This window comes from Sapajus apella, unplaced genomic scaffold, assembly GCF_009761245.1.
Source record: "Sapajus apella isolate SASKATOON/1434 unplaced genomic scaffold, GSC_monkey_1.0 scaffold4, whole genome shotgun sequence".
Classification (NCBI taxonomy): domain Eukaryota; kingdom Metazoa; phylum Chordata; class Mammalia; order Primates; family Cebidae; genus Sapajus; species Sapajus apella.
In genome coordinates, this window is record NW_022436944.1 from 58,252,451 (window position 1) to 58,274,973 (window position 22,523).

At 49.6% G+C, this 22,523-nt stretch overlaps 3 protein-coding genes across 17 annotated transcripts in view; 2 read left to right on the forward strand and 1 right to left on the reverse strand.

Annotated features, from left to right (window-relative positions):
• WDR48 (WD repeat domain 48) overlaps positions 1 to 9,258 on the forward strand; it is a 44,730-nt gene extending 35,472 nt beyond the window's left edge. For 2 of the 4 annotated variants that reach the window (XM_032270718.1, XM_032270736.1), the window contains exons 15-20: positions 890 to 995; positions 1,826 to 1,913; positions 2,552 to 2,587; positions 4,171 to 4,247; positions 6,446 to 6,638; positions 7,267 to 9,254. In XM_032270718.1, the coding sequence (XP_032126609.1) occupies positions 890 to 995; positions 1,826 to 1,913; positions 2,552 to 2,587; positions 4,171 to 4,247; positions 6,446 to 6,638; positions 7,267 to 7,362 (596 nt within the window). In that variant the 3' untranslated portion in view covers positions 7,363 to 9,254. Of the gene's footprint in view, positions 1 to 889; positions 996 to 1,825; positions 1,914 to 2,551; positions 2,588 to 4,170; positions 4,248 to 6,445; positions 6,639 to 7,266 lie in introns of all 4 variants that reach the window. The other 2 variants (XM_032270728.1, XM_032270746.1) reach the window with 2 other exon arrangements.
• GORASP1 (golgi reassembly stacking protein 1) lies at positions 9,244 to 20,352 on the reverse strand. 10 transcript variants are annotated; one of them, XM_032270782.1, is made up of 10 exons: positions 20,180 to 20,269; positions 18,817 to 18,926; positions 16,244 to 16,324; positions 15,449 to 15,652; positions 13,827 to 13,913; positions 13,558 to 13,688; positions 13,097 to 13,310; positions 12,123 to 12,273; positions 11,582 to 11,755; positions 9,244 to 11,330 (listed from the first exon to the last, which is right to left on the reverse strand). In XM_032270782.1, the coding sequence occupies exons 2-10, from the start codon at positions 18,883 to 18,885 to the stop codon at positions 11,062 to 11,064; spliced, it is 1,380 nt and encodes a 459-aa protein (XP_032126673.1). In that variant the 5' UTR covers positions 18,886 to 18,926; positions 20,180 to 20,269; the 3' UTR covers positions 9,244 to 11,061. The 10 variants fall into 10 exon arrangements, with proteins under 10 accessions (XP_032126673.1, XP_032126682.1, XP_032126711.1 ...); XM_032270791.1 differs by having other exon boundaries at positions 18,817 to 18,930; positions 20,180 to 20,247; XM_032270820.1 differs by lacking the exon at positions 18,817 to 18,926 and having other exon boundaries at positions 11,582 to 11,734; positions 20,180 to 20,352.
• A 12-nt stretch (positions 20,353 to 20,364) lies between these two features.
• Positions 20,365 to 22,523, forward strand: part of TTC21A (tetratricopeptide repeat domain 21A) — a 29,749-nt gene continuing 27,590 nt past the window's right edge. For 2 of the 3 annotated variants that reach the window (XM_032270895.1, XM_032270898.1), the window contains exons 1-2: positions 20,366 to 20,554; positions 21,753 to 21,882. In XM_032270895.1, the coding sequence (XP_032126786.1) occupies positions 20,528 to 20,554; positions 21,753 to 21,882 (157 nt within the window). In that variant the 5' untranslated portion in view covers positions 20,366 to 20,527. Of the gene's footprint in view, positions 20,555 to 21,752; positions 21,883 to 22,523 lie in introns of all 3 variants that reach the window. The other variant, XM_032270885.1, reaches the window with a different exon arrangement.

The window sequence follows — 22,523 nt, forward strand, 5'->3', positions numbered from 1 at the left end:
TCCAGTTGGATGAGGAAAATGTCCTGAAGGAATTCGCACTCGAGTTGAGGTCTCCTATGCTGGGTCAAAAGTTTATAAAGAAAGCAGAGTAGAGCTAGGTGTGGTGGCTTACACCTGTAATCCCAGGGCTTTGGGAGGCCGAAGCAGGAAGATTGCTTGAACCCAGGAGTTTGAAACTATCTTGGGCAATATAGCAAAACCCTGTCCCTACAAGAAATGTCAACGATTAGCCGGGTGTGGTGGTGTGTGCCTGTTGGTCCAGCTACTCAGAAGACTAAGGTGGGAGGGTCCCTTGAGCCAGGGGAGGTTGAGGCTGCAATGATCTGTGATTACCCCCCTGCACTCCAGTCTGGGCAACAGAATGAGACCCTGTCTCAAAGAAAAAACAAACAACAGTGGAAAGGAAATGTGCAGAGAACAATAAGTAAAATTGTGGACTCCTTGAGGATTTTTTCCACAAATACTTCTGTCATTAGTTATGGTTACCATTAAATGTAATTTTTTTTCCTCAAGAAATTTTTCAGAGCTTAGTGTTCTACCAAAAAAAAAAAAAAAAAAAACCCTAGATCATCATTTATATACAGACTGACCTAGACTTCCTTGTGGCTGAAGTAGCTGGTTATGTTTTTGTTCTGAATCTCAAACATGAATCTTTTCTTTTATTAAAATCCTCCAAAATATCGTCATTTTTTCCATGAAATATACCACAAGTTGCTGTGTTTCTTATTTTCAGGAATTTAACTTTTGTTTTTAGCCTTTATTTCTAACTGGTGGACCTAGAGGACATTTGAATGTAATCTTGCAGTGTTTGAAGCTTGTGGGAGTAAATGTTTAGAGTGTGTGTTCTGGGCATTAACTCTGATGCTAACAGCACCTGCATCTTTTCTAGTAAATGGGGAGCAAGAGAACAGAGTGCAGAAGGGAAATGGATATTTTCAAGTGCCCCCACACACACCCGTGATCTTTGGTGAAGCTGGAGGTCGCACACTGTTCAGGTATGGGTGAGAAAGACCAGAGGTTCTGCCTGAGAAGGTGTCCCATTTGCTAAGAACTCAAACTCAATATTTTGATATTAGAAATAGTTTGTTATTAAATTCTAGGGATGCCAGGGATTGGAAGCATCCCGTGTCCATAAGACACTGAAATGTCTGCTGCTGCTAGAAGTCCCAGCCCACAGGAGAGCTTCAGAGCAGGTTACTTTCCTTAGTCTGGCCCAACCAAGATGAGGTGGGCTGCTCCTGGGAACTGTTGATGCTGACACTGATGCTGCCTGGGGTGCCAGACAGTTATGTGTGGGGTCCTTCAGGGAAGAGCTGGACTAGTTCACCTCCAAGTTGCCAGCAGGGTCCTGGTAAAGCCAGGGGGAGAGCTTACTAGTCTGTAGGTGCCAGCAGAAAGAAGGAATAAGACATGCTTGTCTCATTCTTGAGTGCAGGATTTTCTTTCTTTCTGATAGTTTCCTGAGTGGTTACCAGAAATATTCTGACTTCCACTGCATGTGAAAGCCTCTGCCATGCACTGTGGCACAGCTGGGGACCTTTATTGAGTGCTTTGCTTGTACCCAGGTTTCCTGTCATCACCCAGGGACTCCAAGAAGCAGCTATAGTGTATGCCTGGCCTTGAAATCTGGGGGCCTGGGTTTTAGGGCCTGCTTTCCCTTTTAGCTGAGTGAATCATTCTTCCAGGCTATACTTGATTTTCTCAGTTGTCAAATGGGAGTTACCCTACATGAAAACCATGAAGGTTCCTCCCTCTAATATTTGTTGACAGCTATTTTGACATCTATGCTTGTTGTGTTACTTACTACTTGATGGCTTATGTTTAGGCTGCTCTGCCGAGATTCCGGGGGTGAGACTGAGTCGATGCTTCTTAATGAGACAGTGCCACAATGGGTGATTGACATCACTGTGGATGTAAGTGTCCTCCACTCCCACTTTGTTCTTTTATTTTTTCCAACTTGTGAAATGAAGAGCTGCTTTAGACAGTATAAGCTTAAACCTTAATAAAAGCTAGATTCCCAAGTGGAATCCCCATCTGCTTCCTTGCAGTTCCAGAGTCCCAGAAGTAGTACTGATAATTATTTATATATCTAGTTTTGTTGGTTTTTAATTATAAAAATAATATATGCTTATTCAATAAAATAATAAATGAATGAAGCTCTCATCTCTTCCCCAAGAATTCATTCTCGCCCATTCACTCCCTATCCTTCCTCCCAGAGGTAACGGCTATTAATAAATTAATGTATAGCCTTCGGTACTTTCTTTGCATACAAGCATATATTATTTGTGTATATAGATGTGTCTACAGTTCATTTTACATACTGTTCTGCAACTTTTTTCCACCTAAAAAAAATGTGTCCTGGACATCTTTTCATGTCTGTACATATGAATCATTCCTTTTTAATGACTATGTTAGATTCCACTGTATAAATGTACCATAATTTATTTAATCAGTCCCCTATTAATGGACATTTAGGTTGTTTCCAATGTTCTCTATTACAAACAGTGCTGCAGTGAACATCCTTGTACATATATCTTTGTGTACTTTTTAGGATAAATTCCTAGAAGTGGAATTGCTGGATCCAAGGGTATGCACATTTTAAATTCTGATAGATACTGCCAAATGGCCCTCCACAAAGGCTGTACTAGTTCACACTCTCACCAGCAGTGTATGAGTCCCATTTCCCCACACCTGCACCAACACTGAATACTTTTAATCTTGGCTAAAAGATAAGCAAATAGCATTTCTTTATTTGTGCGTGGATTAAAAAGAAATAATAGTGAGGTTAAGCATCTTTTCATATTGGCCATTTGTTTTTCTTTTGTGAATTACCTGTTTGTATTTTTACCCATTTTTCTTTTGGGTCGTTTTTCTTATTGATTTGTGGGGTGGTTCTTTATATTGAATATTAACCCTTTAACTATTACCTGTGTCTCTCAATTAAATGTTCACTTTATTACTGCTGTCTTTTACCAGGTGAAAAGTTTTACTTTTTATATAATCAAACTGATCCTTTATAGCTCTGAGTTTCATGTCTTGTTTAGGTATTTCCTACTCCAAAGTAACAAAACTGTTCTCCTGTATTCTCTTCTAGTCCTTTTATGATAATTATGTCTAGATCTCTAATCTGTTAGAATTTATTCTTCTGTTTGGTGTGAAGTAGGATTCTAACTTTTTCCAAAGGGACAGCCAGTGTGCTAGCACAATTTATTGAAAATCTGTCCTTTTTCTACTAATCTGGAATGCTGTCTTTATCATGTACTAAATTTCTGTGGTTCTGTTTCTAGACTCTCTTAGGTGCTGTTGATCCATTTTGTATCTTTCTAAAGCCATATGAAAAGGAATTTAATCTTTAGAACCTTCAGAAACTTTATTTTCTGTCCCAGATATAGCTCTAAGACTTAAAGCCTAACACCTGATGGATATTCCATGATCTTCTCTTATGCCCGAGCACTCCATAAGCCACTAATTTCTTTGAGTGTGAAACTCCCCTGGGACACTTGGCTGACTTTAGGCCTGTGGCTTATTTCTGAGAGGAGACATCCAGACAGGATGTGGCACGGAGGCTCAGACGGGATTAATACCCTGAGAAAAGATGACCACGTAATTTTATCAACTTCATCTAAGCATGTGGTTTACTTCATGGTAGACATCTGGGTTGTTGGCTAAAGTTTCCACTCTTTCTTAACACCTCAGACCTCACTCTGATGTCATAGGGAAAGAAAATGGGAGGACCTTGATTGGCCTGGATGATGGGCCTCACCAGCACAGAATGTGTGGCTTTGCCCAAAGGTGAATGCCATGGGTTTCTGTCAAGACACTGAAGTTTTTGTTTGGGCCTTTAGGTATCAACCTCAATATTTTAATGTAGAATTGAGAGTTTGGTTTGTATGGCTTAAAAAATTAAAGTTTGTTTCCCTTTAATGCCTTACATTGTTATCTACGAAGAGCCATGCTACAATTTCATATTACCACTAAGTTACATATATTTTTCTGATGAATTTTCTCCAAGGCTGACTTAGGTAATTTGATAGCTTACTATAAATTTCATAGAAAGACACTTTTAATTTTAAGATAATTATTACTTGCAAGTCATGTTTTCTTGTTAACATTATTTTAGTTTATCAGCTAATAGAAACTATTATACCTTTTTAACTTTTACTGTTTCAGAAAAACATGCCCAAATTCAACAAAATTCCTTTCTACCTCCAACCTCATGCATCTTCAGGAGCAAAAACGTTAAAAAAGTAAGTAAATATATGGTTTCTTGATCTAATTAACTACTGGAGATAAGTCCTTTTCCTTATGATTGCTTTTATGGCAAAGGAACCAAATACCAAATCTAAGGCTGATTTTATAATATCGAAAGTTTATTATTAAACCACTTACCAGGTACCAACTTTAGTCGACTACAGGTGTTTAGAAGTAAAAAAAGGCCAGACACAGTGGCTGACACCTATAATCCCAGCACTTTGGGAGGCTGAGGTGGGAGAATTAATTGATGCCAGGAGTTTGAAACCACCCAGGGCAACGTCGTGAGACCCCTGTCTCTACAAAAGATTTAAGTAAAAAAATTATCTGTGCATGGTAGCACACACGTGTAGTCCAAGCTAGCCAGCGGGGTAAAGTAGGAGGATTGTCAGAAGTTTGAGGCTGCAGTGCGCCATGATCATGCCACTGCACTCTAGCTTGGGCAACACAGACAGACCTTGTCTCTAAGGAAAAAAATGATAAAATAAATAAAACATGCATTTTGTCTGTCGCCATACTTCACAGTTTAGGACACAACCTGTGTATAATTGCTTTTTGGATACTTAGGGAATAATAAGAGTGGGAGAAAGAAATGAGTTTTTGGCTGGAGCTTTCCAGAGAGGCTTCTTGAAGGACATGGAATTTGATCTGGCCATGTAATGATGGGTAGAAGTTGGAAAGATAGATATTCCAAGTCCAGGACACAGTGTGATCAGGGATGTGGCAGTGGGAGCATGTGTAAGATAGTGGAAGGTAGTGTGAGGACCCAGGCAACGGCAGTGTGGGATGGACGGGCAGCGGGGGGTACTAGGACGTAAACTCAAAAGGCAGTTAGAGGTTTTAGAGGTTTTGTTGATGTTGGATTTGAATGCCAAGCCATAGAGCGTGCAGTGACTAAACACCAGAAACTTTTGAGCCAATGTGGGATATGGCCCAGGGACGCCCAAGAGAAGAATTTTAGTAGTGTAGTAATGGGATACTAAACTGTTAACAATATGTATATTCTAGCAAGTAAAATCAAAAGTTTTCAAAAGCTTTTCGTTAGAGATTTCTGAACTTACACAGAAGGAGGATAGTGAGCCCCCATTGTCCTGTCAGATAGCTTCAGTAATTATCAATACCTTGCTTAACATTTTGCTTCACCTGTACCTCTACCTGCCCTCTCACCCACCTCCCTCCACACACAACACACACACACACGCGCGCGCGCTTATTTTAAAGTGAGTCCTAAACATCACTTCAGATAGATTTAACAGCTGATGTTCAAATGGTTTTCAGAGTGTAAGCCTTAGTTTTTTGGTGTGGTGGTTATTGACTGTTATTGGAGATACAGAAGTAGGGTGTTGATGAATCTAGTTTGGGACATGCAGAGTATGAGGTGCCTATAGGATATCCAGCTGAAGATAGCTAGCTGTTGGATTTGTGGTTTAGAACAGAAGGCTGAGACTCCAGGTCTAAACTCAAGCCCACAGGTGCTAGTTGAAGGTGAAGGCATGGCAGTGGGGAGGAGAGCCCAGGGAAAATTGAGCACTGAGAGTGTTGGACCCTGGTAAGCTGGTAAGCATTGGGAGCTGCCTTCTTTTCCAGAATTACTTAGACTGCCCAGGCTCTGGGAAAGTATTCAAGGGAATAAAACCCAGAAGGCTACTATGTATGCATATGTAGTGTTTTTGTTTAGTTAGGGTTTTTTTGTTTGTTTGTTTTTTTAATGGAGCCTCGCTCTGTCGCCCAGGCTAGAGTGTAGTTGCATGATCTCGGCTCACTGCAGCCTCTGCCTCCTGAGTAGCTGGGATTACAGGCATGCACCACCATGCCCAGCTAATTTTTTGTATTTTAGTAGAGACAGGGTTTCACCATGTTGGTTAGCCAGGCTTGTCTTGAACTCCTGACCTGAAGTGATCCACCTGCCTCGGCCTCCCAAAGTGCCAAGATTACAGGCATGAGGCACCACACCTGGCCTGTACATTAAGTTTTAAGAACATAAATTAATCTCATTTAGTTGTACATAAACTGTGTTTTAGAAGGACACTGTAGAAAATCTTTTGGCAACTCTAAAAATGGATTAAGGTAATGACTAAAAACATTGGTTTATTTTTCATCTTTATAAAATGTTCACATCAAAGAAAAAGAATATGGAAAAGATAGTATCTCAGTGATTTCCCTGATGTCACAATATGCCATTGCTTTTTTACAGAGATAGACTCTCTGCTAGTGACATGCTCCAAGTCCGAAAAGTTATGGAACATGTTTATGAAAAAATTATCAACTTGGATAATGAGTCTCAAACCACTAGCTCTTCTAATAATGAAAAACCAGGAGAACAGGAAAAAGAAGAGGATATTGCTGTATTGGCAGAGGAGAAAATTGAACTTTTGTGCCAGGACCAGGTAAGTGGACTTGAGGACCACAGTCCCATTTTTGCCAGTGCTGGTGCTCATAAAGAGTTACGTGATGATGTGATTATAGTTCCAAATCTTTTGCCTTTGGGTCAGGGGGCTTCAACTTCTAGAGAGGTTCTAAGGAGCCCTGGGCCTCTCCCACCTATCTGTGCGTCCCTTTTGGAGGGGCTCTTCAGCCCACTCTAAAGCTTTTCTTTACTGCTGCAGAGATTTTCAGAGAAGGGACACATAGACAGATGTGGATACGCTGGTAGCTTTTTTTTTCTGACAAGAAAAAGACACACGGTCTTCTTGATTTGCAAAGCAGTGTGTGCCATGTTAGTTTATGATTTAGAGTGAAGGTATGTGGAGAAATGGCAGAACTGTTTTTTAAATCAAAATGCACTCAAAAACGTATCCTCAGAGGAATGGCTGAGAGATGGCCTGGTGTTTCTGGCATAATCACAAAAGGTGCACTTCTCACTAAGCTCATGGAAGCCGTGATAGCAAGAATTGGATATCAGGCATAGCGGAGGAGTTAGCAAGCTGGATCACCTGATAAGAGTCCCTGAGTTAATGAGAAAGGTTTTAGATATCAGAGACTTTGAAATTTTTAAATTTAATTTTGGCTATTCAGGTTTTGGATCCAAATATGGACCTTCGAACAGTGAAACACTTCATATGGAAGAGCGGTGGAGACCTCACCCTCCATTACCGTCAGAAGTCCACGTGAAGGGTGGGCTAATGCTCCTGGGTATTCATTTACGACCTTCCTCTATGGCCCTAAGAGTAGTCCTAGGAAGCCCACTGAGCCCCAATGGGAGCAAGACTTCTAATGGCCGATTTGGTATGGACTGAGATTATCTTTCAATTGAAGTGACTAATCGAGATGTAATATAGAAACCAGTCTCCATGTGTAGATTAAGCTATCCCCAGGGAAGCAGAGTGCAAAAGCAGAAGAGCCCCAAGCAGACTCTGCCTTTCGAGATGTACAGAAGACTGACAACAGGCCAGTGCAGACTTTCCTTCCTCCTTTTGTTTCAAAGGACCTTATCTGTCCGTTAGCACTTGTTAGAGACACGTTGGTCGGGCCACATCTGTCTCTGTTTCAACTTCAAATCCATACACTCTAGCTTTTCTAAGAGAGTACATTCCATTCATGCAATAGATAAGAAGGCTTTTTCCAAGTTTGTCATATGAAAAAAATTGTTTTCACCACTTAAGACAGTTATTTTTAATGGGAATTTGCTGTTGCACAATTTGAGAACCAGCCCATTTCATAATAAAAGATTAATGTTGGGCTTGTTTTTAATATTGCCTCAGATGTGTTCTTGTAGGAAGACCTGTTGAAATTCCAGGTGCTGGATCATAGCATTTGGCCTGCTGGGCCAGCGTTTGCGCAGCCTGTGCCTAGCGATGCTGCACCCTCCCGTAATGTCCTGGCTTTGCGGCAACCCGAGGGAGGTACAGCCATTTCACTCCTTCCTCCACTGTGTCCAGTTTTATTTCCACAAGGTGAGCTGAGACCACAGGTTCTTGCTCTGGATGAGCAGCATGACACCATGAAATTTCAGTTTCACTCAAATGTTACCTAAAAGTTACGGTATCAGAGTAAAGGGAGATCATAGTGAGTTAATTTGATATTCATATCCTGGAAGTATACATAGTAGTTTTTCCAAAGTTTTATATGCAGGTTTTTGTTGTGCCTGTATCCAGATTTTTTTCACTGTTCTAACAATCTAACGTTTTCATAGAATCATTTGGATCTTGTACAGAATGTAACTTATTGGGGATAAACACTTCAACTTTTGGCAGAAAATACTTTGGATTCTCCCCAAGGTCATTTGTATTCAGAGTAGATCAATGGTCCACCCCCATAAAACTGTTAAGACAAGCCTCCTGTACGAAGCCAGAAGCACAAGTGCCTTCAGAGGGCAGTTTATTCCAGTCCAGTTGCCTCCCTAGCCTGTGTGTGGCCTGTCTCCACCATAGCAGGGACTGGGGAGGGAGGTAGGGAAGGTTTCTTCTTTTCTACATCTTCACAGGTTTAGCTGGGGGCAGCTGATGGGCCTAGGTCCATACCTTACTATTTAAGATATTCTGATCGCACAACTGCAGACAGGGTTCCCTCACTGCTAGTCAGCTTCCTCTGGAAACGACAGACCATTGCCGCCTGCCCTTTGAAGAAGTGAGCAAAGACGTGGCCACATTTCCAGTAAGCTGAAATGGTCTTTCTCCCTTCCTCAGAGAGCAACCAGCTTCTTTTTTTTAAAAGTCCTTTCTATCTGTTGGATACAATGGTGCACTTTTGGTGCACATTTTTTAGCAATAGTTGTGAATTAATGGCAAAACAACAAAAACTTATTTACCAGCCCTCAGTTGTGTTTGCACGAGGGGCCTTCGAGCAAAGAAATAGATTTTGCTGGGTCATTTTGCCCTGTGTGCTAAGCCTTGGGTGGCTGCATCCCCTCCTGTCATAGATCCGAACCCCAGCATGATTGTATTTTTTTCCCCTCCAGTCAAACCGTAATACAGTTTCCAGAAAATTTGACAGTCTGCAATGCCAAAAGGGTAAAAATCTGTATTTCACAGTTGTATAGAATAAAGGCTTTAGTTAAAATATTTCAAAGTGTAGTACACATTTATTTTCATTTGTCATTTTCTTTAATAGCAGATTACAGAGAGAGAAACCTCTGGTTTCATGTTCTCCCTGGAAATATTAGCATTGATACCTATTGTATCCTCCAACTTATGGGGGAAGGGGAAGTAAAAGTGAGGAAGAGCCAGAACCTTCAGGTGAGGGCAACTTTGGGTCAGACTGCCAGGCTACAGTGTTAAGGGAAGCTGGCCCCAGAGTAGTCCTGTGGCGATTCTGTTTTACTTCCTGCATTCCTGCGAACTTTGGCAGACGATCCAGGACACAATGCCTTACTGTTTGGCACATGCACCCGCTGCTCTGGTAGGCTTGACAAGGGTTTGCTTTAAATGAAGGGTCTGCTTCAAACTTTGTGTTTGCTGATTTGGGGCCCTCCGTCCATATAGTTGGTCTGTGCCCCCCAGAGCAGACAGTCCTTGTCCTACATAACCTAACAGAGCTTGCAAGTCCCCTGCACGAACACCAGCATTACAGGTAATCCTGTAAAGGTGAGACTTTCAACTAGGAACAGGCTAGAAGACAAGGCCAGAGGCAGCTTTCATAGGATCAGTGTGGGAAGTGAGGGTCCAGTCAGCACAGCAGAGGACTTCAGGTGATGAGGGGCCATCCCTGGATGGCATACACGGCCCAACCTAGCCTTAACCTCCAAGGGCACCTGGAGTGGGGAGAACAGCTTCCTCCCCTACAACAGGAAAGAACAGAAGGATCTTTACCTACTCTTACCTGTGCCCCTAATTCCCCCTTGGGGTTGGGGACTGTGTGTGAATAGACCTCATCAGGTGGAATGGCTGTGAGAAACTGCTTAGAGTGGTGACCTTAAACTTGCAACTTTTATTCACTGTTGGGGCTGGGTAGATGCCTTGTATATTTAGAAAAGATCACTGTTTAAGTTTGGGAGCTAACAGAAGTTGCCACTGGGGATACAGGTCTGTGGCATGTAGTCCCTGAGGAAGAAGAAATATTGTGGTCTGGGCACAATATCTGCTGAAGAGCCTAGAATTTCCAGCCCCCCTCCCTCCAGGAGTTGGGGGCAAGTGTGCTACCTCTCTCTCCCTACTGTGACTGGCATGGTGGCCAGCCTGAGGCAACTGTGGCAGTGTGGCCTAGGGACAAGGACACCTGACAGAGGACTTAGTGATTCGAACTTGAAAGGGGGTGGTCCCAGGACTCCACGGTCCCTTCCAGTACAGATGGGGTGGGCTGAGCTGTGCAGGAAGAATCAAAGCGACCAGGCCAACACTGGACAGCAATCCCTTCCTCACCTCATCTTCACACTGATTATGACCAGACCCTGCTGCCTCCTAAGTAGCCCCAGTGACCAGAGCAGGACCAAGCACTGGACCTGAGGGTACACAGCCAAAAGATGTCCTCCCACAAGGCCCATGGCCCCGTCTCACCATCCACTGAGGCCTCATACCCCACTCAAACAGAAAAGAATCCTTCCTCTCCTACCACAGCTCCTATAAAACAATTTGAGGTGCTGCTCCCAGCCGTCGACTACCCCAGAAAGACTTGTTTGAAACCCCCAAAGCCAGAACTGTCAGGCAGGATAAAATGCTGGAGGTCACCTCTTGGACACTAGAAGTAGAGTTTGAGTGGACACAGAAGCCCCTGTCAGCAGAAGTCCCTGCACATCACCTGGAGCTGTAGCCTAGAAAGCTGAACACACAGGGCTGGGATCAGGCACAGGGCTAGGGTGGGCATGGAGCTGACTGCCTCGTGCAGCCTGGGCTGCCTGCCCACATCTGGGCCTCATGATATGTCATTGGGGCCTTGTCACAGCTCAGGGTGTTTCTCTGTGGTAGAGATCTGGGCCTGGCTGGCCAGCCCCTCAGCCTCCATCCCCAAATCTGGGTTCTCTGTGCTTGCTGGTTCCTCCTCAGCCTGAGCTTCAAGCAGCTCGGCAGACAGCCCGTCTTCTGGTGAGGCTGCAGAGGTGAGACTGTCGGGAAGCGTCAGCTGAGGCAGGTGGTCCGCCTGGGCTTGGGCACCTGGGCTGTCCAGGAAGGAGACCTCAAACTCTGATCCAGACCATGTAGCCTCACCTGCAACACAGAAGATCAGGCTAAGGAGGACTGCAAGAACCTAGGGCCGTGGTGCTAAAGCCAGTAACCCCACTGACAGCCCCCCACTGCCACTCCCGATTTGATGGGGGACTGGAGACGGAGTGTACCAATACCTTGGTGTGGCTGTATCCACCCGACGGCCCACTTCTGACCAGCTGTGGAATTCAGGGCATCCTTCCCAACAACCCAGGGTCCTCCCCAGAGGACTTCAGAAAGGGATGGCCACTCACCACCCCGCTCATGAGAACTGCTGCTAGAGCAGATGTCCTCCGGCCCTGAGGTTGAGACAGCTGTGGGGATCAGTTCTGTGGAAGAAGGCAGGCCGGGCCACACACTGGCATTGCTGCTGTCCAAGAGGGAAATTCCCGACACATCCAGGAAGCCTAGGGGAGGGCAGTGCAATTCTTTGCCAGCATAAAACCCTGACTGCTAGAAAGCAGCACCCTGGCTCACCCAGCCGTAAGAGCTTCTCACACTGCCTATTTCTGAGGAAAAAGGGGCCTGGAGTTGGGCATCATAGGATAGCACAGTGGCAGTGGACCTAGACCCTGCTCTGTCTCCAATCTGCTGTGTGACCTGAAGGAGGCCACCTCTCTTCTCTGTGGACTACAGACTCTCCATCTGTACACTAGACTGGATGATAGGCAGCTATTAATATCTTGGTGTACATAAGGTATGAGGGGTCAGCAGGGCCTGGGGAAAGTTTTGACATGGCTGCCAAAGTCCAGCCCTAAGCCTGGGGCCCACTCCTCTGCAGGGCCTGCCCAGTACCTGGATCCATGACTCGCTGCACTGGAGGTGGGGGCTGAAGAGGAGTCTCCATAGAACGAGGAAGTCCACCAGAGTCTGGAGCAGTGTGGCTGGGACTCTCAGGCCCAGAAGGGGGTTCCTCCATGGAGGAGCCGGGCGCCTGCAGCAGGGCCTAGGGAAAAAGAGGAAATGGGTAGGGGATAATCAGGACAGTGCCTCAAGGTGAAGAATTTTGCAGTCCAACTTAACCAGCAGCCCACCCTTGTCCCAGGAGCACTGCTCTGCCTGAAGGAAGGAAATGGCCTTAGTAAGCCACTCCTTCTTCTATAGGTGACAGGAAGTCAGGCCAGAGGGGCCTGGCCTGGCCTCCCCTGCAGTGTTAGCATTGAGAGGGAGCACTCTTTCCAGCCAGACGAGGAACCCCAGGTGCCCACCTGCCCCTGACACATTCCCTTTGCTGCCTGGGACCCATCAATGACTCACAAGAAGAGAGGGCTTTCCTCAAATTCAGGCATACTTGTAGAACATCCTTGAATATTCCCTGGCACAGACCCCAGGCACCAGCCCAGTGCCCAAAGGTGCTCTCAGAGGACCCACTCATCAGCAATGAAGGGAGGGCCGGCGCTTCCCTGCAGACTTGGCCAGACAACCATCCCGGCTGTGGCTCTGGAGCCCCAGCCCTTTGCCCAGCTTTGCCAGAACTCACAGGCACAGCAGGCACCCATCTCTGAGCCTGAGTTTCCCACCTGTGAAATGAAGGTGACAACTCGTGCTTCACCTCCACCCTCACCTCTAGACCCAAGGGGCAAGAAGCCAAACGTGAGTGTCACTGCTCCAGGCATGGCTCGCCTGCTCCCACTGGGTTTCAGAAGTAGATGGGCCTCTCACATCACAAAGGCCCCACAGACAGGCCCCTGGTGAGGGTTGCTGATGACTCCCCAAGAGCAGTCTCTCGAGTCTTCTCTCTTCCCAGTTGGCAGATGCTCCCTACATACCTCCATGTAGTCACTCTGCCTGGAACCTGTCTCCAGGGGAGAAGAGTCCTCCAGGGCGGGTCTAGGTCGTAGGGCATCATGCAGTGAGGCATCAGTTGGTGGGGCACCAGGTGATGGAGCAGAAGGTGGTGGGGCACTAGGTGGCTTCCTGTGGTAGCTGGGGGCCTGAGTTGGGATCCGGTGTAGATACCCGTAGCCAATGCCACATCCCAGACTGCCAAAGGCCAGAAACATTCAATCCAGGGGCTTGTCCCACGGCCCTCCCTACCTTTGCCACCCCCACCTACTACCAGCAATGAGGGGCGGAAAAGGGAACTTCTGAAACACTGGTCAGCCTCAGGATTCCTGGCCCAAGCCCAGGGCCCAACCCTCCTCCATCTCCACCACAGAACTCCCAAGGTCCATGCCCAACGGTCAGGCCCCACCCACCTGGCCCTGCACCCTCCAACCCCAGAAAGTACCTTCCCTCTCCACCCCAGGCTGCGTTGGGAGTTACAGTCACCTCCCGGCAGGAGTCAGACTCGGAGTTATACACCATCAGCTTCAAGGGCTTCCCCTCATGAGACTCGATGAGCGTAAAGAAGTCCTCGGACTGTGAGAAATGCATAGCACCTGAGGCCTGCTTCCAGGACTAAAGCCTCAACAAGACCAGACACTTCTCATGGACAGCACCCATCTCTTCACACCATCTCCAGAGGGTCTGGGGAGGGGCAAGCCGTGGGTTCCTCACCTCCTGGAGGATCTGGTCTGAGCCAACCACATAGTCTGTGTAGGGGCGCAGGCCAGCAAGAGCAGCAGGTGAAGATGGTTCCACATCCTGAGGAAAGAATCGCAAACTGTTGGCCTTACTACTAGAGGTGGGGTTGCGGGACAGAAAGGGCAGGGGGAACTGCCTCTTCAGGTAGTGAGTAGGACACTTGTCCTCTGTTCCTAAGCAGGGCTTCAAGCCCAGCCTCCCTCACTTCACCCTCCATTCCCCTCCGTCCCCAAGGTTTACAGCCTGCCCCGCAGAGGGCAGTACCATGACAGGGCTCAGCACCAGGCTGAGCCCCACAATTAAAGATAGAGAGTACCTACTCACAGTGTTGCTGAGAAAAGCAGAGAAATACATGAAAAGAAGCAAAGCACACCCTGCCACAGGAGGTACTCACTATGTTGCTGCTTCTGCTGCGGGCATGTGGCTAAAGACCCCTAGGAGTTGGAGGTGAGGGCAATGGGCAAAACTGGGTACAAATAAGAATTCCTTTCTGCCTTGGAAAGTTCCACCACTCCAATCTCCCAGGGAAATGCAAATAAATTTGCATCACTAGTCCCATTTCCCTCATGGGCAGATTAAGGCAGGCTACAAAGGCTGGAAACTTGGCCAGGCTCTCACAAGAAGTCAGTGAGAAAAAGAAGTGGCCAGAAAACAAACCAGCCAACCTCTAGTTCAGAGTGCCCTCCTTCCAGCAGGCCACAGGACCGAGCATTTGAGAACTTACATACCATCAATGAGCACAGGTGCTGGTGTGCATGTGTGTCTGTGAACAGACTAACATCTATGACAGCTTGGTCACTGAGGTTCATTAAGATGTTGATTAATATATAACAGGATACCAGAAAAACCAGTATTTATATAGTCATGTTGCTTAATAACAGGGATACATTCTGAGAAATGTCTTGTTGGGTGATTTCATTGTTGTGCAAACATCATAGAGTGTACTTAACATAAACCTACACAGAGCCTATCACACACCAAGGCTATATGGTATGGCCTACCGCTGCTGGGCTACAAACCTGCACAGCATGTTACTGTAACACAGCGCCAAGTATCTGTGTGTCTAAACATTCAGGTATAGATCAGGTGCAGTAAAAATATGGTATTATAATCTTAAGGGACCACTATTATATATGCAGTCCACGGTTGACTGAAACGTTATGCAACACATGACTGTGTGTCCACACACACACGGAGACAGAGAATAGTACACACACACACACACACACACACACACACACACACACGGAGGGAGACAGAATAGTAAAATCAGTAGCATTCCAGCAGTACAACCACCTTTCTAGTAGAAGGTATTTCTACCTTTCAAATTAAGTAACCTAGGTACAGAAGGTAAGAAGGAAAGTGCCCAATGTCATAGCCAACAGGAAGCAAGGTACCGTGCTGCGGTGGTCATGAGCTGCCCTCTCTGGGACCCTGGGATGAGACCACATCCTGCCCTCAGAGTCTTCCCTGGCCCCTGCTCCAGGGCTGCCGCCCCTCCTGCATGTCCCACCCTCACACTCTGCCCACACCCAGACCCGCCCCAGTAAACTCATCCCTCCAACACACCCTGCCCTGCCAGACCCCACACTCACCAGCACATGCCAGACTTGCTCACTGGCCCTGCGGAAGCTGCAGAAGCGCACGCTGGCTCCCAGGAGGCCCTGGCCACCCCACATGTTACTGGGCACTACCTCCACCTCGCGCACCTTCATGGTCTTCATATTGAACACCTCCAGCTTCACAGGCTTCTCCACATTGGCTTTCAGTAGTGCCTTCAACGTGTCATTCTCCTTGTTCTGTGGGGGCAGTAGGGCTGACTCCGAGGCCACCCCATGCCCAGGCTAGGACCCTTAGACAAGTCTGGGCCTGAGATGGGGCAAGGGCCTCAGTGGGCAGCAGCCCCAGCAGGGTCACTGTGGGGGGATGGGCCAAGGTAGTGGATGGGCCAGGTTCACAGACCAGGGTTGAGCTTGCAGCCACTGGGACCCCCACCTCCCCCAAGCACTGCCAAACCTTCCTCCCTCAGCCTGCCAGAAAAAACCAAGCAAGCAAAAGACCTCCGTGGTCCACAGCATCACCCCACTTTGAGCTGCCCCTTGGCCAGGGCCCTCATAACCCTCACGCCCCAAGAGGCAGGCCCCCTGGGCCTTATGGCCACCTCCAGAGGCCATCTGTCCTCTGTCCACCCCAGAGAGCTCAGAAGCTGAGCACTGAGCAGGGCCCCAGTCAGGCTCTGAGTATAAGCCTGGAAGAAGGGGAGACAGGGCTGGGACTGCCTTTAGAAACAAAGGGAGGGAAGGGTAGACTGGGGCCCCCTGTGGGACAGTCGGACACAAGGAGACACAACCACACACAAGCAAAGCAGAGGCAAGGTTGGGGAACCTCACCAGCCTTGAGTGCCCAATGGTGATGATGAAGTCAAAGTAGGGCTCCAGGCCTGCCTGCTGGGCTGGGGAATTCTCCTGCACCTGTCCCACAGCAAAGGCCACAGTCACTGCGCCAACCTGGGACTCTCCAAGTAGCCCTCACCCCCATTTCAGGAACCATCAGCACCCCCAGGGTCCCAAGCCAGACCACATGCCTGGCATGAACTGTTCTGGGCATTCTCAAGGTTTACTCCATGTCTTCTTGCTACCTTCCTAGGCACAAATTTTCCTCTTAGGAAAATGGCTCCTTTCTGATGATCCGCAGATGCTTCCAGAAGTGGCTTATAGCCCAGTACATCCTTAGGGGATCCAAGTAGGCAATATGGAGACAGGCAGGCCAAGGCCTATGGGAATGCTGCTCCCAAGGGCTGGGCTAGGGTTGGCTGGAAAGCCAAAAGGGTTTACCAGAAAGGTTTAGACTGAAGAAGGGAGGGCCCTTACATGCAGTGGAAGTGGGCAGGCCTCAGGAGGGATACATCCAGGGCTGGCCCAGAAAGAGGAGTGGGAAAGGCAGCTTGCAGCCAGATCCCAGGGGGCCCCAGCCTCTGGGGTGGCAGACCCAGGCTCAGTCCAGCAGGCGATAAAAGCCACTGGTAGAGGAGCAAACCCCAGCGGTAGGACTGGGCCTGAGCCAGGGAGTCCAGTGAGTGGGCAGTGCCAATCCCCACAGCCTGGCTCTGGACTGAGGAGCCTCCCAGTGGCTCAGCTACCCTACCAGCCTCATAGTGTAGCCTCCATGCCTGCGCAGGACACCTCCTCCAGGAAGCATTCCCAGTCCCAGGGTGTTCCCTGGCCCTCTGTGAACTCCGCAGCTCACTGCTGTCTCCAAAAGCACAACCACCAAGCCTTGCAGGCTGTGGCAGAAATCCATCCCAAGCCCCATTTACAGAGCCTGGCTTAAACAATGCAGGCTTTATCCCACGGTCCTAGACCCAAAGATGGGCCCACACCCTCAGGCCTTTGGCTGTGGGCACTTGATGACCTGCTGGTGTAGACAGCAGCCAGACCCAGCCCAGAAGGCACAGGGCCCAGGCTTCTGCTGCCTCCTATGGGAAACGCCCCGTGGCTCCTGCTACACACCAGCCCCTCCAGTTTTGGATTCCCCAAACTGAAGGAGAGCTCAGAGACTAGGCTGAGAACAAATCGCTGAGATCAAGGTCGCTTTGCCCCTGGAATTAGGATTCCCTTCTGGCAACATCACCAACTGAGCCCCTCTTTGTCACCTCCAAAAGCTGCCATGGCTTCTAAAGGGAGTGAGTGTGGCCCAGAAATCAGCTCTGGACCTAGTTTGCTTGGCCCAGTGGGCAAGCTGCTCCCAGGTCCCTCTGCAGGGGAGCTCTGAGCCCTGCCCTCTAACCCTTGGGGTGGGTAAGGGGGGGATCTTCGGAAAACCACAGGACAATTATTCAGGAAAAGCTTGGAGGCAATGTTCCTCCCTGATCAGAGCCACTTCCAAACCATTCCACATCAGGTGCCTGCCTACTCCCCTCCCCACTCCCAAATACTGCATGTCAGATGCCCTCCATCATTAATGAGGTCCAGAGGCTCAGGCCACCACCCACCCTCTCCTGTGGCTTTGTCCTGTGCTTGGCTACACTCCACTTCTTTCACCTGGGCCCCATCACCACTCATTATGGCTCTGCGGCTGAAATCTATGCTGCTGCCCACTGTCCTGTCCCCCTGCAGAAAGCACTGCCTGCCATCCAGCTCCCTAAGGGCCTCCATCACAGCCTGCCCACAGCCCTAGAGGTACTGCTTTTCCTAATGCTCCCACCCTGTCTTCCCCAATCAGGTAACCTAATGGAACTCACAGGGATCACAGCTTACACCTACTAAGGGCTGGTTGGTTGAGTGCCAGGGGATGGCACCACCTCACCTGCTTTATGTATCATTTACCGTTTTTAATAATCTAAAATGACAGATGAGAACAAGTACTCAGTAATTCAGTAATTTGACCCCAGGAAATCCAACCCAGAGCCCTCCCCCTAACCACTGCCCCCTAATGGCTGTTTCCTGGCCAATCTGCCATTACTCTAAGCTCCTTGAGGCAGTGACTTCTCCAAAGTGTTGGGCACACATTGAGGTGCCAATATTCCTAGAATGCAGCACAGCTCTTCTTCAGTGTTGTTAAATTTAAGTAGGTCATGTCACTCCTCCATTTAAAACCTCCTGGTGGCTCTACATCTCAGAATAAAATCTTAAATTTTCAGGACAACAGGCAAGGTCCTACATGGTCTGCTCTGGTCTCCTCCTCACACCGGCCACACCACCCAAGCACACCAGCCTCACCTGGCATTTCCTCAAACACACAAGCACAACCCACCTTGGGGCCTTTGCACAAGCTGGTGCATCTGCCTGGAATACTACTATTCCCCTAAATATCTGTAATGTCCACTCTTTACTTCCTTCAGAAGCATGTGTTCTAATGTGACTTGAGAAGAGGCCCTTCCTGACCACTCTATGAAAAATAGCGCCCACTCACCATTCTGCATCCCTTAACCTGCTTTCTTTTTCTCACTAGTAACACCATCTACCATGTATTTCTTCAGCGCTCTCTTTCCCAACCAGTATCCCAATGTTAGCTTCAGGAGAACAGGGACCATGTTTGTTCTGTTCACGGCTTTATCTCTGGAGCCTTAGAATTCTGCCTGCCACCGAGTAGGAGCTCAAAACTATGTTTTTGTGACTGACAACCTCTGATCCCTGGTCGCTCTCCGATTTGCCTCTCTCCATCAGGCAGGCCCCTCCTGTCTTCGCTCCCATCATCGCCCCACCCCATCCTCTTGCCCATATCCTGAGCTCCTCTGCCTTTTATCAAACCTGATGGAAGACGCTCCTGGCTGGATGCATTGCACTGTCCACACTTGCTGTCAGGTGCCTCACCATAAGAAAGCCCATTACCAAGCACAAATCCTGTCAACTCTGGGTTCTCAAAGCCGGCCTGGTTTTCGTGTTAAGAAACTCCTTCTTTAGCTCTCTCAAGTGGTTAGCTGGCAACAGACCCACCTTCAAAACACACAAACCGACAAACTTGCCTGTCTCCACTCATCTCTGCATCCAGCTGCTTTACACTAGGGAAAGTGGGGGGCGGGTGCACGGACGCCTCTTCCCCGCAGCGCTCCGGGGTCAGAGACGCCGCACCCCCAGGCCCTGTCACCTGCATTACAGCCCTTCCCTCTCCGCAGGCACAAATCTCCATCCGGCTGCGGGCCCCTCTCCTCACCTTCACTGCCAGACTGCAGACACCCCACTCTCTCCACACCTCCTGGCAGCGCCATCTCAAGGCCGGGACCCTCCCCAGCTGCAAACGCTCTCCTGAGGAGTCTGCAGCACTCTCCCGGCCCCCCCGCTCCCCGCTGCCCCGCGGCTGGTTCGCGCCGGCCCTCTACCCGCGAAGCCCTCACGACTCTGCGACAGGCGGGATGCGCGCCGACGGGCTCCCCCGCAGCGGCGTCCATTCGGTTACCCCGGCCCCGCGACTGTCCTCGGCGTGGCTGACTCTTCCCAGGCCCGGCACGGAGCACGGCCCGCGGCCGGCGAGCGTGAATGTGTGCTAAGTGCACGGGTGCGTCCCGACTGGTGGCACCAGCAGCACTGTTCACCCGGGAGGAGCGCCAGCCCGGCGGCCGGACCGGGAAACGCTCCGCTTCCGGCACTGCCGGCTCTTGGGGGGCGCGCGGGGCCCGACCGCGGCCGCTGACTGGCAGGGGTCCGGGGAGTCCCGCGAGGCCGCCTCTCGCAGGCGGCTCCCACCAGGCCAGGGGCATCGCCCGCCACCCAGGCGCAAACCCTCGGGCCGGGACCCCGCCACAGTCGCCAGCCAGCCGGCGAGCGGACGCCCGGGCGCGGGGGTGCGGGCGCCCAGCCAAGGTCACCGGCGCCGCGGCGGCGACTCACCCCGTGCAGGTGGAAGCCCTCGGCGCCGCCCGCGGGCTGCTGGGCGCTGACGCCCAGGCCCATGGCGGCGGCTCCGCTCGGCACCCGGTCCAGTCCCGCTGCGCGGCCCCGTCAGGCCCACCCGGCGCCGCCGGCACGGACTCGCTGTCTCGGCGCTCGATTCCTGCGCCTTGCGGCGTGCGTGGCGCTTTGCTCCGCCCACTCCACGCGCTGACGCTCCTAGCAACCCGCCAGCCGCTCCGTTTCCAAGGACTGTAACCTGCAACCGCCCGCCGCGACGGTCCTGCCGCGGGAATCCCGCTCCACACCGCCGCCCAGACCCGGACTCGGAGCTGCGAGCGCCCGGAGATGAGCAGCAGTGACTCCTCCCTTATGGTGCGTGGCCCGGCGCTGCCCGGCCTCTCCCTCGTAGCTCCCCGCCCCTGACCCGGCGACCTCGTGCCAGGCTACTCTCCTGCCGCCCTTCGCTGTCCTCAGCTACGTCGGGCGGTCCGGCCCCTTCTTCCCCCACTCTCCCTGGCAAGCGCGTCTTCTCCACTGAGCCCCAAATTAGCATCCCTGGTTCTTGAGCTACCCCATACCCGCGCATCCCATGTCCCTCATTACCCCTTCTTGTCATGATCCCTTCTTCAACGCAGCTCACTCTACCTGTGCCTCCCACGCCAGTTGATGGCATCACCATTTAATCTCCTAGCCTTAACTCATACCTCTTCCCTACACCCATCTTCTAATCCTGTCTACAAGAAATGCCAGCTCCTCGATGTCTCCTGGGTTTTCTTTTCATCTTTGTATCTTCTTGCCCAGAACCAGCACCATCTCTCCCCCTGAGCGCCTGCAGCAGCCTCCCTCCCATCTGGTTTCCCTGCTCTGGCTCTCTTGAGCAGCTGTAGTCCCCTACTGCGACCAGGGCACACACCCCCACGTGCAGAACCAGCCAGAATGGTTATGGCAAAAATGTACATCTGAAAACACCCCTCGCCTTAAAACCATTCTGCTTTCTGTTACCCTTAGGATGGTGTCTTGGCTCTTTCATAGGGCCCACGAGGCTGTTTACAGGCCAACCACATCTGTCCCCAACCTAGCACCCACAAACCTTAGGGGAAGTGAAACTTAGCTTTAAAATCTCAGCCCCTTTGTCAAGCTGTAGTTTCCATGGGCCTAAGCTTCCTTAACTGTGAAAGACACTGAGAGGACCATGCACAGGATAATGGATATGAAGCCTACAATAACTTGCAACTACAATTGGTATAATTTTTCTTATTATTTGTCCTCATTTATGCCTCTTCTTCCCTTCCTAAGGCAAAAGTTGGGTTGAATTCCCCATCGTAGTTGGACCAGAATCTGTTGTTAGTCCCCCAGACAAACACCTCCAAACTCCTTCCTGGGAAAACTGCATGGAGCTGCCCCCAGGGCTGCTAGAGGACAGGATGGGGCCTGAATGTTTCCTCTTTCTTTTCCCTTTGGAGAACTGAGGAGGAGCGGGGGATAAGAAGGGAAAAGGTCTCACCCCATTTGGGAGAGAACAGAGACTGAGAAGGTACTGAGCTATCGCAGTATGTCTTCCTTCATACAGGCTGGGATCATTTACTATAGCCAGGAAAAATACTTCCGCCATGTGCAGCAGGCTGCAGCTGTGGGTCTGGAAAAATTCAGCCATGACCCTGTGTTGCAGTTCTTTAAAGCCTATGGAGTCCTCAAAGAAGGTAAGGACTTGGCAGTGTTGGTCTTGTGACCCCAGGCATTAGCCCGGCCCTAACACTCTGGCTCCACCTGGATGCCTCCTTGTATCCTAGTTATGGTCCCATAAAAACAGTTTCACACTCAGTGGCTGGATTCCCACGGGAACCCACAGAAGCCTAGGTAATCCATATCAAGTCAACTTTTGAGACCTCAGAGCACTCACTATCCCTGCTCCACACCTCGGGTTCCCTGTCTGTAAAATGAGTAGTTGGAGAGATAGCTGCATGATTCTTGAAGTAATTCCAGGCCTGGAAGCTGAGAACTGGTAATACAGGCAGAAGAGGAGGAAGAGGTAGGTGTGGGGACAGGTGGGCATGGTACAGGTACAGGGAGAGGAGTGAGGCCCATGGAGGTGCAAATGGGCTGACATTCAGAAGGTGGTCCTGGGCTGAGGACCGGCTGAATGGCCCATGGCCATGTCTGGGGACATGGAGGGATCAATGTAATCAGCGGCTCTTGAGCACTAGCTGGGAATGCCCTTCCTGAGGTCCTTCTTCAGAACTGACCCAGCTAATAATTGCAGCCTCACACGCATTCCCACAAGTACTCACAGGTACACCTTTCAGGTTCAAGATCTCCAGCTCCTAACAGCCTGGACCATGCT